General features: G+C 49.5%; 1 protein-coding gene across 5 annotated transcripts in view; it reads left to right on the forward strand.

Annotated features, from left to right (window-relative positions):
* Positions 1–14568, forward strand: part of DIDO1 (death inducer-obliterator 1) — a 49214-nt gene that overhangs the window by 6275 nt on the left and 28371 nt on the right. Inside the window, exons 1-4 of one of the 5 annotated variants that reach the window (XM_061126854.1) lie at positions 1472–1628; positions 11621–11794; positions 12387–12500; positions 13180–14017. In XM_061126854.1, the coding sequence (XP_060982837.1) occupies positions 13182–14017 (836 nt within the window). In that variant the 5' untranslated portion in view covers positions 1472–1628; positions 11621–11794; positions 12387–12500; positions 13180–13181. Of the gene's footprint in view, positions 1–1471; positions 1629–11620; positions 11795–12386; positions 12501–13179; positions 14018–14568 lie in introns of those variants that run through there. The other 4 variants (XM_061126856.1, XR_009690090.1, XM_061126855.1 and 1 more) reach the window with 4 other exon arrangements.

Here is a 14568-nt window from a genome sequence, read left to right on the forward strand (position 1 = left end):
GGAGGGGGTTCAGGGTGGAGAACACATGTACATCCATGGCTGATTCATGTCAGTGTATGGCAAAAACCACTACAATATTGTAAAGTAATTAGCCTCCAATTAAAATAATTAATTAAAAAAAAAGTGAAAAGACAACACAGATTGGGAAAAAAAAAAAAAATCTCACCTTGTAGAAAGACATTGCTGCTGGGTTTGCTTCTTGTAAAGATTTTCAGCCAAAGAGGCTGGGTGGGGTTTCCCCATTCCAGCTCCCATTTAGGGAGCCTTTTGCAGGGAGCTTCCCCTGCACCCCAGCATGAGTCCCATTCAACAGACAGCTTGCCCAAGATCATACTGCTGGTTCAAGCCAGTTTCAACTCAATCTGTCATGTTTCTGAACTCACTACACTCGTCTGGGACAAACCTGAAGACGGTCAAGATGTTGGAGTGTGAAGTTAGTCTGTGCAAGATTCCATGGAAGTGGTCCTAATGGAATCACACCAACAGAAACAAGCTGTGTTGGAATTCTTTGAAGAAAGGGGGCATTCTCTGAGAGCCTGGCAGGCAGTGTGGTCTTTCCAGATGTTTATTTAGAAGCACACCTGCTCCCAGGCCCCTAGTACTCCCCTAAGGAAGCACCTGGCAGGCCTCTGTAGGGTCTTGGGTACAGCTTTACTACACACAGGGCACTTTTTGCCAAGGGGTTCCTGCTTTTAAGGAATGTGGAAGCAGGGAGCTGTAGAGGCAGTGATGGAGACAAAAGGCCTTCAGCCAAGGAGTTACTGTCCTGGGGCCAGCGTTCCAAGGTAGCAGCTGTTTCCCCTCTGAGGTCTGTTTGTTGAGTATTTGGGGAGGGGCAGGTGCTGGGGGGCTTCCGTGGTGGCTCAGACGGTAAAGAATCTGCCCGCAATGCTGGAGTTCAGGGTTTGATCCCTGGGTTGGGAAGAGCCCCTGGAGGAGGAGCATGGCAACTGACTCCAGTATTCTTGACTAGAGAATCCCCATGAACAGAAGAGCCTAGTGGGCTGCAGTCCATGAGGTTGCAGAGTCCAACGCGAGTAAGCACGCACAGGTGCTGGGGTGTTAATTGATATTAGCACTGAGTGAAGAAAATCCACGTGGAGGGTTATCATTTGTCAGATCCCTTTCCTTGCATCCCCCCTAGGCAGGTGTGCCCGGTTGTGTGCTCTGAGGCTGGAACTGCCCCGGCGCTGAGCTGTTTGGCCCGGTAGGGAGCGGGCTCGAGTTCCAGAGAATCTGGGAACGCAGTCCGGCGGGAAAGGAGCGCGGCGCCTTGCTCCTCCTTCCGGGTCCCTGCCTTTTCTGCCACAAGCTGGGCCCAGGGTGGCCGACGGGAGCCGCGCCGCCTAAGCTGCCAGCCTTGGCCCTTGGACTCGGCCACCGCGCGGCGCAGGGCAGGGGCGGGGCCTGGGCCGGACTCCTCCTTCCGCCCGCCGCGCCGGGGCGCTGCTCGGGCAATAACTGGCCCCTCTACCCCCCGGCGTCTCGGTGGCCGGCGTCTTCCCTCCACTGGGAGCGCGGGCGGCCCCTCTACCTCACGCGTCTCGGTGGCTGGCGCCAACCCCGCCCGCCCACTCTGCGGCGCTCTGAGGAAATGGCTGCGAAACCCTGGAGACTTGCGGCCCACGGTGAGTGGCGGCCGTGGCGCCGGGTGTAGGGGCTGCCGCCCGCGGGACCGCGTGGGACGGGCGGGGATGGCGGGCCCTGCGGGGCCAGCCAGCCTGGCCCCGCAGGGCCCGCGCCCGGCCGCGCTCTGCCAAGCGGAGAAGATGGCGGCGGCCGCGGGGAGGGGGAAGGGAGGGCCGCGCGGGCCGTGGGCTGGAGGGGGGCGGAGGGCGCCGGCCTGCTGGGCAGGGTCCACTCCGAGGGGCCGGGCTCGGTCCACTCGCTGCGGGCGTGTCCGAGGGGCCGGGTCGTGGTCGGAACGGATTGAAGTGCGCCAGCAGGACGCCGCCCGGTGACCCACAGCGGGGTGACCCTAGAGCGGGGCGATGCTTTTTCCTAGAAGTTCCTGGTCTAGCTGCTGGTCCGAGGAAATGATTCTGCCTAGGGTTGAATTTCCACCCCACCCCACCCTTTCTTTTTTTAAACCAGGGTAGTTTCTCTAGACATTTTAAAGGAGGTGAAGTTTCCCTGCCGGTCTTTTTTTTTTCCCACCGTAACGTGTGGTTTTTGTCGCTTTTGTTTCGCTTGTTTCTAGTCGACTACCCTTGTAAAGGATAACATTAGGACAGTTGTGTGGTATTTGATGCTATGTGAAGCAAAGAACAACAAAAAAGATTCAGAAAATCGGGTTTCATTTTTTGAAAGAGTATGTGCCTAGCCGTAAAATGCAGATGTGTAGCTTTTATTGCGCCACTTGTCGATTTGATATAAGATTCAAATTTATGTTGTATTTTATCCTCTGGTCGACCTCACAGTAGAAAGGGATAACTTTCATCTTCCCCGGGAGATGTGCCCCGCCATCCCCTTTCTGGCTCAGGCCTGTGGGTCCTGATCCCACACCCTCTTGCTTTCTCTCTGTTTGTTCTTGGGAGACCCTGGAGGTCAGGGCAGGTTTTCTGCTCTGAATCCAGCACCCCAATCAATGAGCTCAGAGATGAGACCTTACAACAACAGCATGTGAGTGAAATTTAAGATACTGTTTAATTTGTGTGTTGGTCTTAGGTAACATCCGTGTAATTTGTACGCTTGATGGAATGAGATTTGAGCCTCATGATCTTGGGCATTTTGCAGGAGGGAAAGGCAGATGTTAAGATCTTTTCAGTGTGTTTATATGTTCACGTACCTCATTGTACCTGTTGGTTGGTATGGGGGAGGTTGAGCCTCCATTTGGCAACAGTTCGAAGTGGGCAGTCCACCCAGGCTGACCCTGTTCTGAGCAGTTCATGTGTGCTCATTCGTTTCAGTGACTACAATGCTTCTGTACCTGTTCTGTGTTCTAACCTCCAAGAAGCTGGGCTTGCCCAAGATGGAATACCTGGGTTCTAACTGAGCCTTTGGGCCAACCCCAGACAAATGTTCTTCGATTTTCTCAGAGCTATGTAGTTTGGTTTCAACGTGCTTCCAAGGAAGGTGCTTTAGCTGGAGACTTTAAAGAAATAAGATCTGTGACCTTTAGGAAGACTTCTCATTGTATTCAGCAAATATTTATTGCATCCTGTGTGCCAAGCACCCTGGCTGTAGCAGAGACCAGAAGGGTGGCCTTCACAGGCCTGGAGACTTGCAACAGGGAACTAGGACGGTTGCCAGCCATGTAACCTGGAGCCTGGGGCCCTTTTTGGCACTTGGGGTTGGCAAATAGATATAACTGTCTGTATGACTGGCCCATTTTTTCCCACTTTTAACATGGCATAGATCTGTCGAGGGTTACCTGCGAAGACCCAGCCCCAACCCTGTTGTGAAACTCCTTGCCTAACGCACTTACTAAGCATTCTGTTTCCTAGTTGGTTGTGTTCTTGCAGACTTATTTTAGTAATGAGTTTAGGAATAAGGTGTATCTTTAACTTAGTTCTGATTTCCCACCAAGAACTATCCTTTATTAGTATTTGATTATTCAGGTTGTTTCAAGTGAAGTGAATTATGCTCTGATAAGAAAGGGCACAAATTAAAAGTTGTGCAGTTGGCCGCTGTCCTTACTGTCTGCTAGTTCCCACAGTGACCTTTGCTTTCTGGCCAGCCATGCCCCTCACAGCACACATGCCTGTGTGAACCTCACAATGGCTTGGTGAGGAAGTGTGTCATGGTGCCCAGTACTTTGGGTTGGCCTTCGTGAGGTGGAATTTGTCTTCATGTTGAGGAGGGGATGGATTGGAGTGGCAATTTGGGATCCCATCTTCTTTATTACTGTGGAGTTGTGGGACTGCTGTTGACACTGTAAGCCTTTCTATGATCATAGAGGCCTCAGAGGTGCTGAGCCCCTTCCCAGGCAGCCCACAGACTGGGTCTCTTTCGTATGTGTTTTGCAGATGTTCCAGGTTCTGGTGGTTTTATATTCCTGTTAACAGGACGTGTTTTTCCTTTTTTACACACTTGTCCCAAGATCCCTGGTGACTTCCTTCCACTTGGCTCCTGAGAACCAGGGTTGAGTTTTTCACAGGCCGACTCACTCGTCCTTGGTCCCTGAAATGGCACTGTTTCCAATAGCAGACTGATTTCTCACATACTTGGTGGCCTTGGGAAACCTTTAAGAAAACTTTCCTTAAATAGTCCTTTGTGCACTTCTTATTTAGATGGGTGGCGTCTTTAACAGTGGATACCTAAAACATGACCCTGTTTATGGCCTGCATCCACTAATGTGTGTTAATTCCATTGCAGAATCTCCACGATTAACAGTTAATGGGCACATACTAATTGGGAAGGGATAGGCCAAACAGTCCTTGCTTGATGTGACGTGCTCACACCTCCTGGAGTCTCTTGCTCAGGCCTTTTTTTCCCCTTAACTTCTAATTTATCCTCCTACCCAAGCATGCACTTCCATCTGGTAACCATAACTTTGTCTTCTATGTCTGAGTTTATTGCCGTTTTGTAAGTCGTTTTTCTGACTTAATAAGATAATCTCTGGGTCCATCCGTGTTGCTGTAAATGGCATTATTCTTTTTTTATGGCTGAGTAATATTCTGTTGTATACAGACACCACATCTGCATTATCTGTTCATCTGTTAGTGGATATTTAGGTTGTTTCTGTGTCTCAGCTGTTGTAAATAGTGTTGCAGTGAATGTTGGGGTGCATGTATCTTTTTGAATTAGAGTTTTCTCCAGATATATGTCCAGGAGTGGATCACTGTTTTGTATGGCTATAGTCCATGGGGTCGTAAAGACTTGGACACGACTGAGCAACTAAGCACACAGCACAGTATGGCGACTGTCGTTTTAGTTTTTTTCCTCTTTTTGAGTCATATAATTGACCCTTGAACAACACAGGTTTGACCTGTCCAGGTCCACTTGCACAGGGCCTGCTTTTAAGTAGTAAGTACTATACGGTACAGCACAGTCTGCATACACAGAGGCCAAACATAAGTTATATGTTGGTTATCAGCTGTGGGCAGATTGGGAGCCCAGTTTGTAAAGCAGCTGTTTCTCTCACAGGTATCAGACTTGGGTGCCGATACTTCGGTGCTGTGGTTTTGTTTTTCATATGCTGATGCAGACGTGTAAGTGATAATTAATATACCTTTACAACAGGAAGGTAAATGGGGCCTCCCCCAGTATAAAGCCAGCTGTACTGTGTTTGGGTTGCAAAGATAAATTTATACATAGAAAACAAGACAATATACAAGAATATAAAGAAAGCAGAGACCCCAGAAAGTAGCAGCCTCTGGAAGCCCAGTTACGGCTGTGGACATGTTTGTGAGCTTGGTTTTGGGGGGTGGGGACGGTAGGCAGTATGTCTGGGAACTGGATGTAACCTCCTGCTCCACTCACGGGCGTGGGCTCTTTCCATGGCAGGGGCTCTGGGGTTCATCCTGCTCTCATTACAGTCTTAGTAGAGAACACCATCACGTGAATGTTTCCGGATTTCTTTGAAACAGGTCTCCTGGTGATGGTCATAGGTTTGTGTCCATGCTGGGAGCACCCTCATAAACACACACACCTGCTCTTGCCTAGTTCTCTCTGCCAGGTCGCAATGAAGCAGCCACCCCTGTGGGGAACAGAGATGCTGCCTGCTCTGTGCTGAGCACTGGGGGGCCCTTGATAAATTAATGTTCACAGACTATTCACGAGGGCCTGTTTTCCCAACCACTGACAAGCAGACATTGTCATTTTCATAAACTTGCTGCACTGACTGGTACTTGACGCTGTGTCGTTTCAGGTATCCTGTTAGGAAACTGAGGTCATAGTTGTCTGTATATGCCTGGGCAGAATGCCTAGCTGTTACGTTTGCAGCTGGGGTTGAAGTCTTGGACACCCTGGGACTTAGGCATTAACCTGGAAGGGTCATGCTGTAGTCACTGAGGGTGGACACTGCTGACTCCCTTGGTCAGAACCGGGGATGCTCAACTGCACCAGGGGGAGTGGTCCCTCTGAGATGCCCCATCGAGACAGGTTAGTACAGCGCTACCCATTGGCTCTTTAGGTTGTAATTTAAAAAGAGTTGGCCCTTTCACAAGGTGTTCTAGTAGTAAAGTGGTCTTCTCAGCACATCCCCCATCTGGGCAGCAGTGGCAGTGGCGGGGAGTTGCATCAAGTTAAGCTCTGTGTGGATCTGTAAAAATTAGTAGGACAGTCCTGTTGTTATAACTGTTTTATTTAAGCTCGAACCTGCCCCACTGCCCACCACCTCCCCCTCCCCCACCCCAGACCTAGACATTGGCCTCTGCTAATCTCAGAGAAAGAGGACAATTCCAGCTGAAGCGTACAGTGTGGATCTGGACTTTGTGTGTCCGTGGTCTCCAAGCATCGTGCTTGCCCCATGGCCTGTGGCATGAGCTGCAGCTGCACTCAGGAAGCAGATGCTTGTGAGAGAGCAAGCTTTGTTTCTCCCCAACCACTTGCTCTTTGGACGTGGGCGGCAGTCCCTCTGAATGCTGCAGTTTCATGATCAGCGCTTCTCCATAATCCTGGAAAGGTGGTGTCCTGAGGCTCACGTCACAGCCCTGCAGTCTTACAGCCATCTGACATCACCCTTCATGTCAAGTATATGCTGTCAGTTCTCAGACTGACCCCTTTACACCTGAAATTAACAAGGACCCCAAGGGCTTTTGTTTCTGTTTTGTCTATTGATATTTCTCATGGTTGGCATTAAAAATGAGACATTAAGTTTACTTCCTCACTTAGAAATAATATTAAACACCTGCATATTAACGTAACTAACAGTCTGTAGAAACTGTGTTCCAAGATAAGAAACAATGAGAAAGGTGGCTTGGGTTTTTAAATGTCTGACTTAAGCAAGGGAACAGTAGCCGGATTCTCCTGCCTGCTTCTACATTCCAGCTATCATCACGCCAACATCATTTAGCTTCTGAAAAACTACCCTGCCCCTGAAAAGTCACAGAACACGTTCGTGTTATTGTTTAGTCACTTTGCTAAGTAGTGTTGTACAAATCGTTTGACCTTGGAGGCCTGCTGGAAGGTCCGGGGGGCCACACTTTGAGAACCTCTGCCCAGATCATGATTAGAAATGCTCTTGTTGAGAAAGGAGATTGAAAAAGACAGTTGTCTCAACTTTAACAGCTGGGGAATGGATTACTGCTAAGAAGATAGGCAGTGTCTTTGAATGCGGGGGTCTCAACCCTTCCCTTGCTTTGGGGGAAGAGTGGAATACGGCCAATTTGCCATCCCCAGTGAGGAGGGTTCAGTGCACATGTCTCCCTCACAGTGGACTGCCTGGAATGAGAGACTTGGAGTGCGGACAAGGTGCCTATTGGGTGAAGAGGTCTCAGGGGTCTTTTGACCTGAGGGTGTTTTGCCTTTACTGTGCGACATTCTCTCCTCACCCACAGCCTCCCACTGGACCCTAACTAGTAGCTCTTCCACCGTGAGACAGAGTCAGGGCCTGCACTGGGCACTGTGGGTGATATGGGATCTTGCCCCTGCCATGGGAGTAGCCAACCCAGATGCACTCGGGATCCAGATGGACCATTGTAGATACAAGAGCAGTAGGCAGGCAGTGGGGAGCTGGAGGGTCAAGGTTCTGTGTTAACAGCCATGGGACCTGGAGATGCAGGGGAAGCAGCTGCTGGGGTGCCTGCATGGATGGCTGTTCTGGGAGGTACTCCGTGCCCAGGTCCCGGCTGTGACCACACAGTCACTGTTGCCCTCTGTCTTGGTTGGGGAAGGGGAGGCGTGGCGCCCATTTGGCACTCCATCCCAGTGCTGTCTGGGGGGTTTTACACAGTAGACTTGATTTTCTGCAGCTCCAGGGGCAGGGGGCCTGGGGTCAGGGTGCTGGGGCAGTTCGATCCTGGTGGCAGGGCCATGGGTGAGCTCTGGGGCCTCTTGCCAGGGCAGTGACCCCATCTGTGAAGGCTCAGGGGGTGCAGATGTGCAGACCACCACAGGAGCTCGTCCACGGTGGCAGGGCCCTGTGGAGAATGGGGAGCCTCCTTTCCTCTGTGACCTCAACGTGTTCAGGTGGCTTATCTGGTCACAAGCCTGTGTCTTCACTAGAAACTGGGGAGAGACACTGAAGTGGCCACTGCCCCCCTGCACGCAGGGAGCTCGGGGCCTGACCTCATGGAGCTTGGCCGAGGGAGACGTCGGTCCTGGCGAGCTTTTAAAAAAAGCAGAAAGTTTTGTTTTTTTCTCCACATACCTATAAAGCAAAAACACCTCAGAAATATTAAACAGCAGGGCTGTTCCTAGATGTCTCTCTGTGGTTACCTCTTGAGAAGCTTACCGTGCTGCGGGCACCTTTGCTTCAGGGTAGTTTTAGTAACCTCAGGGTTATCCTGACGGGGCTCCTGAAGGACTGAAGTGCCATCTGTACATTCGAGTCAAGATGAGCATGGGGTCACCCACGGTCAGAGGACACCCACCCTTCAGGGTGTTTCTCATCATCTGAAATCCCTGGGCAGGCCATCAGTAGTGACTGCCCTGTTAATAAAAACAGAATAGTGAAAGGGGCATTAATTGGGAAAGCTTGCCTTTTTTTCCTGGTAGGTAGTTTAAAGAACTTTCAGCATCTTCTCAGTCCCTCTTCATCCACAGCACAGAATTAGTCAGAGACGGAAGACACTTAACATGAAATCTCAGTAGCTGTGAACCTTGGCCTCACCTGGCAGAACCGTAAAGTAAGTTAGCACAGCCCAGAGTAATGAGGTAACGCTGTAGTTGGAAATACTTCGCTGTTGTGAGGTTTCGAGGACCAGCCTGTTTTGCTGCCATGTAGGGCAGGGCAGATGTGTGCTTGCCTGTTACCTTCCTGAGAAACATTGCTGTTTGGTCGTTGTACTGTGAAAGTAGGTGCTTCATTGCAGTTACATATTATAACTTTAAGTGTCTCAGAAATGAACTCTCAGTCCATAGACCTGAACATCTTTAAATGACCAAGGTGTGGTTATTTGCATGTTGTAAGTTTGTAGAAGCTGAGCCTTCAGATGTACCTGGTTGTAGAGTCCAGTGTCACCCATGTTGTTTGGGGAGCATGTTTTTTGTTCTTAAGAAAATCATTTCTGGCGGCTCATTTTTCAAGGGTTGGACAATCTGAAGGGAAAATTAAGTGGTGGTTTTAGACCAGTTTTGTGGAAGGAAATGTTTGTTCCTTTCTGACCCTAAAGTGTGAATACATGTTACTGCTTGACATGGATCCAGCGTGTCCTTAAGCAACTAGAAATGTCATGTTACAGATGTTCGTTGGTATGTTTCAAAACCCTTCTGGAGGGTAGGCTCGGAAACCCTGTCCAGGGTCACAGCCTTGTGAGCAGGTCCCACCAGTGGGCATGTGCCACTGGCACAGAGGTTTCTGGCAGCATGCCCCCCAAGGGGACAGAGGTGCCCGCAGAGCATCGCTGCTGGACTGCATTTTCCGGGAATGTGGCAGGTGTTTTCTCAAAGATACACAGTGTGAGTCTTGAAGAAAGCAACTGACAGTATTTGTTACTGATGAAAAAATGCCAGCTTAAATGAAAATTAGAATTTTGAAAAATTTTTATCTGCCACCATGAGCTTGATGGCTTCCCAGTAAGGAAAAATATTTCAGGAGATGAACGCTGGCATTAGCAGATGTGTCTCATACTGGCTAATGACATGTGCCAGTCTGTGGACTCTGCATGTGTGCACATGGGCACAAGATGCACTGAGTGCCTTACAGTTTTATATGGTTAGGCTGTAAGCCTAGGAAGGTGTGCAGAGTTCACAGATGTGGCTTCAGGTTCCTGTCACAACTGCTTTTTGTGGAAGTGCAATTTGTCAAGGTTTACTGTGCTAAGAGGGAATGTCTGCAATTCTGAAAGTCTGTCTTGGGTTTAATTTTGGAAATACACATTCCCACATGAGCAGATGCTCTTTGGGGTCCTCAAGTTTTAGGGATATCACGGGGCCTCGACAACAAAAAGTTGGAGTGGAGAGCTGCCTGGGAAGTGGGCTTCCACTTGTCCTTGGGTGCTGATGTCCAGGAGGTCCTGCAGAACCCATGGTTTCTCACTGGTATTTGCTTGTCTAGTTAGTAGGAAATGGAACCGTTTTCAACTGAGAGGACATTTGCACTTAGAAACTTTAAGATTGTACAGTTTAGTGTATCCAGTGTTCACCTCTGGGTTTCTCTTTCCCAGTTTTAGGAGTGCCTACCGTCCTTTTCCTCTCTGGAGTAGTTGTTGCTGGTACAGTGTGACCACTGTTTGGTGACCTGCTGTTGTATGTGGACCTACTTTAAGTTGTGTTAGGAACGTAACAATTTTTTTTTTTTAACTTGCCTTGATCTTAGAGGTTTTGTTTTTCTTTTGTCTTGATAGACTTTTTTGTTTCATGACCTGAAATTTTATGTTTGAATTTGTGAAGAAATCATGAAATTGATTTTGCAAGTATAAAATCAAGAAAAATGAATCAAATTGTCTAAAATTATATTATCTTTTCTGAGTTAAGTATTTCATTCCACTTAACAGAAGTAACTGGATTTTCCTTTTCTGAGTTTTCAGAACTGAAATCCAAAGGCATGATTTTTTTAGATTAGCATAAATTTTAAAAACTTTTTTCCTGAGAACATCCTAATTTCTTTACTTTTTTCATTGTTGTGAAATATAAAAGAATTATTTCCAGTACCTTCTGAGAAGTTTCTCATTTTGAAATGGGTTTACCACTTAAAAGAGATGCAGTGGCCATGGTGTTGGCGATGGGGGGTGGCCAGAGTGAGATGAACCCTGTCCCTTTAAAAGGAGGGAATGGAATGTTTGTCTTGAGGTCACTAAGGAGACCACAGTTACAGGGGAGGCAGTTGGAGGGAGGCGAGGCAGCCAGGAAGAGGCGAGGCGAGGTGCAGGCACTGGTCTTGGGTATTGAATGTGAAATGTGTTAAAAAATGTTAATACTGAGGATTTACCTAGAAACAAAAACGTGTTTGTGGAGCATTTAGGTATGATGATTGATTGAGGAGACTGGAGGAGAAATGTTCTTTAAATGCATAAATACACAAAGAATAAGCTACCACAGGGATGTCCAATAATTATAACATTAGTCTTCTGAAATCTTTTTATTAGATTTTTAACTAAAATGACAACAGAGCTACAGTGTTAAGAATTTCTAAATAATTGCTTTCTTGTATAATTTTCTTGTTCATCTTTTCATGTTTTGTTCCTGTTTCTCCCTCTGGTTTTTATTGGCCTGGGTCCATCAGAAGTAGGGTTGTAATTGGGAAGCAGCTGATACCAATGACTGATATTGAAATCCTCCCTCCCACTGAGGCCTCTGCACTTGACCACCAGCTCCCTCTCCACCAGGGTGCCAACCATGGCCTGTCCCAGCCCCTGCTTTCATCGTGTAGTCAAAGTATACATCTTCCCTTTTTAAAAAAAAGTCCTTAGAGGAGGGGGCCATGTTTGTGGACTTGGCAAATGTCTTTGTAGGTCACATCATGTAGACTTAAGAGATTGCTTGGAAAGTTTTGTGCCTTTTTTTTCTTAAATGTGATTTTAGTTCTGGTTGCTTTAGATCTTTAAACTTGTTTTTTTTTGTTTGTTTGTTTTAGGAGCTTACTCCGTGGACACAGTCTCAAGATAATTTGCCTTGTGATCTGTGAACAGTGGCTGACGACAACAGCATTGGGGGCCTGGCGCTTTCCTTGTGCCACGAGGTTGTAACGGCCCTGTTTGTGCTGGGTTTAGGAAGTTGGGAGAAGTGCACATGCTTCTGTGTGGGGCAGGTAACAATGGCAGTAGTGTTGAGAGCTTACTGACCAGAGATGTACTGATGCGTCTTTTGTCATCCAAATGTTATTTACCAGAGACGTTTCAGTATTCACTTACATAACAAATTGTCAACCACAGGTGTTTGTTTTTGCAAAACTCCCACAGTTGATAGTATGTTAAATGCCAACAACACAATTTTAAGTTTTGATGTCATGTTTTTATTTCAAAAGTGGCATTATATATGTATAAAAACTGGTGTACCATTAATATTTGTTTGAAATATTCTAAACTTTAGCCCAAGAGTGTCTAATCAATCATTAGATTGAATGTTCCTTTAGTTTACAGTGACGTGTATTCTTGATGGTGAGGGCTGTATCTTGTAGAGGAGAGTCCTTCCTGAAGAAAGCCTTGGGTGACCAGGACAGTGGCGTGGCCCTTGAGGGCGCAGTGTCACAGAATGGGTGCTGATGTCACAGAGTGTGGGCCCAGGCCCAGAGTGGGAGGCTGCAGGCCTGGATGGGGGATGGGAGGTGACACCACTTGGTGGGAACCAAACAGAGAGTTCCATGGTGTGTGACTTTGAATTTTGTGTGTTTCTGTTTGAAGGTTTTCATTCTGTACGAGTCCTTCCCCTGGGATGGAACGTGGCATAAAATCTGAGTTGTCATTAGCATTTAAATGTAACTGAAGCCTGTACAGCTTGGGGAAAAAATTCTTAAGGTATATACTGTATGTTTTCAGGCTTTTTTCATTTGAAATAAGAATGAAGTTTTCACAAACCGGAGCCTTTAATAACCTTTTAGAAGAGAGAAGAAATAGAGACACAAGGTGCCATCTGGCTCAGTGTCCTTGCTGCGGACCTGAGCGCAGAGCTTGGTGACCCCTGTTGTGTCGACACAGTCTCGGCTCTAGAATCTGGGCAGATTCAGCAGGGCTGAGTGTTCAGGGTGCCGACAATCCCATCTCCACCCTTCCCCTGTTGGGTGATGGACGTCTCACACTACCTGGGGCTCCAGAGTTCTGGGCCCGGAGCCAGCCAGGTGGGAGGTGGGCCCATGTCTCCCTGCGGGGAGCCAGAGAACCCCTGCTGCCTTATCCTGGCCTATCCTGGCAGCACCACTGCCCAATTCCTCGTTCTCCTCGACTTCCGGTATACATGCTCGTCCTCAGCAGTCAGGGGACATGTTCACAGATGTAGTTTGCTCGCTGGGTTTTCCTCATGAGCATGGGGTTCGTAACTGAATCCTCCTGCACTGTAGAAGCATTTTTGCTTTCTGTAGGGAGGGTTCCCTCATGTGTGAGGGAGTGCCCCCTTTGCTTGCTCGTAGCTGATGGGTGTCAGGCCCGGACCGCAGCCCTGGCTGATGCCTGACGTGGCCTGGTTGTGTTTCCTTGTCAGGTATGGACGAGAAGGGTGACCCAAGTGGTGAGGAGGCGCCCAAAGCCATCAAGCCTACCAGCAAGGAGTTCCGGAAGACATGGGGCTTCCGGAGGACCACCATCGCCAAGCGTGAGGGTGCCGGGGATGCGGAGGCGGACACCCTGGAGCCGTCGCCCCGGCAGCAGCAGAGCCCGTCTCTGCGGCGCAGTGGGCGGCAGCCAAAGCGCACCGAGCGGGTGGAGGAGTTTCTGACCACCGTGCGGCGCCGCGGCCGTCGGAGCGCCCCCGCGTCCCTGGAGGACTCCGGGGAGCCAGCGTCCTGTCCGGCGACAGATGCGGAGACCGCCTCTGAGGGCAGTGTGGAGAGCGCCTCAGACGGAAAGAGCGGGCCCAGGTCCAGCTCCACAGGTGCTAAGCAGCGGCAGGCCTCCTCGGCAAAGGCCAGAGAGGGCGAGGACGAGGACGACACGTCCGACAGCGACAGTGACGGACTGACCTTGAAGGAACTCCAGAACCGCCTGCGGAAGAAGCGTGAGCAGGAGCCTACGGACCGGCCCACGAGGGGCATCCAGAACCGCCTGCGGAGGAAGCGGCGGGAGGAGGACCCGGCTGAGACCGTGGACGTCCAGGCGGGTGATGCAATGGAGGGCTCGCTGCCCGCCTCACGGGAGCCTGAGGGCGACCTGGGGGCTGCAGCCCAGGCAGCGAAAGAGGACAGAGAGGGCCGACCAGATGGGAGAGTGGCCCCGGGAGGGAGAGCTGAGGAAGCTGCAGACTCGGTCCGGCACAAGCCGGAGTGTGAGGTGTACGACCCCAGTGCCCTGTACTGCCTGTGCCGCCAGCCTCACAACAACAGGTGGGTCGTGGCGGGGAGGGTTGGGGGCAGAGCCAGGGAAACTGCCAGAGACTTCGCTGTTCTCTTAAGAGAGTCTTAAGCTGGCCTGAATGAGCGACTTGTTCGTTGGGAAAGATGAGCAAGTCGTTGTCAGAAGGAAACCAGTGGAGTGGGCGGGCACTACCCAGAACCATGCCCTTGGCAGGAGGTGGCTGGTGTGGTATGTTGGCTGCCTGGTCACACCAGCCATGGCAGTGAATGGGTGAGATGGCTTGCACCAGAGTGGGTCTGCCATCCAAGAGAGCCCTCAGGACACTGCTTGGACTGGCTGTGACTGGAGCACAGTGGACATTGGGTAGTTAGGCAGGCATAAAGGTGTGGCTGCCATTCTGTGGACAGGCATTTGAGGTTCAGGGCAGGGTGCCTTCGAAGAAAAGGATGATGTACATTTGGTAATGTATAATGGTAATAGAACTGAGAGAAGGGCACACTAACATTCTTTATACTCCGTGTTTCTGTAATTTTTTTTTTAAAGAGTGTTGGAATTTGACTTATTGATATGTTTAAAGTTG

The sequence above is a fragment of the Dama dama genome, chromosome 23, assembly GCF_033118175.1.
Source record: "Dama dama isolate Ldn47 chromosome 23, ASM3311817v1, whole genome shotgun sequence".
NCBI lineage: Eukaryota > Metazoa > Chordata > Mammalia > Artiodactyla > Cervidae > Dama > Dama dama.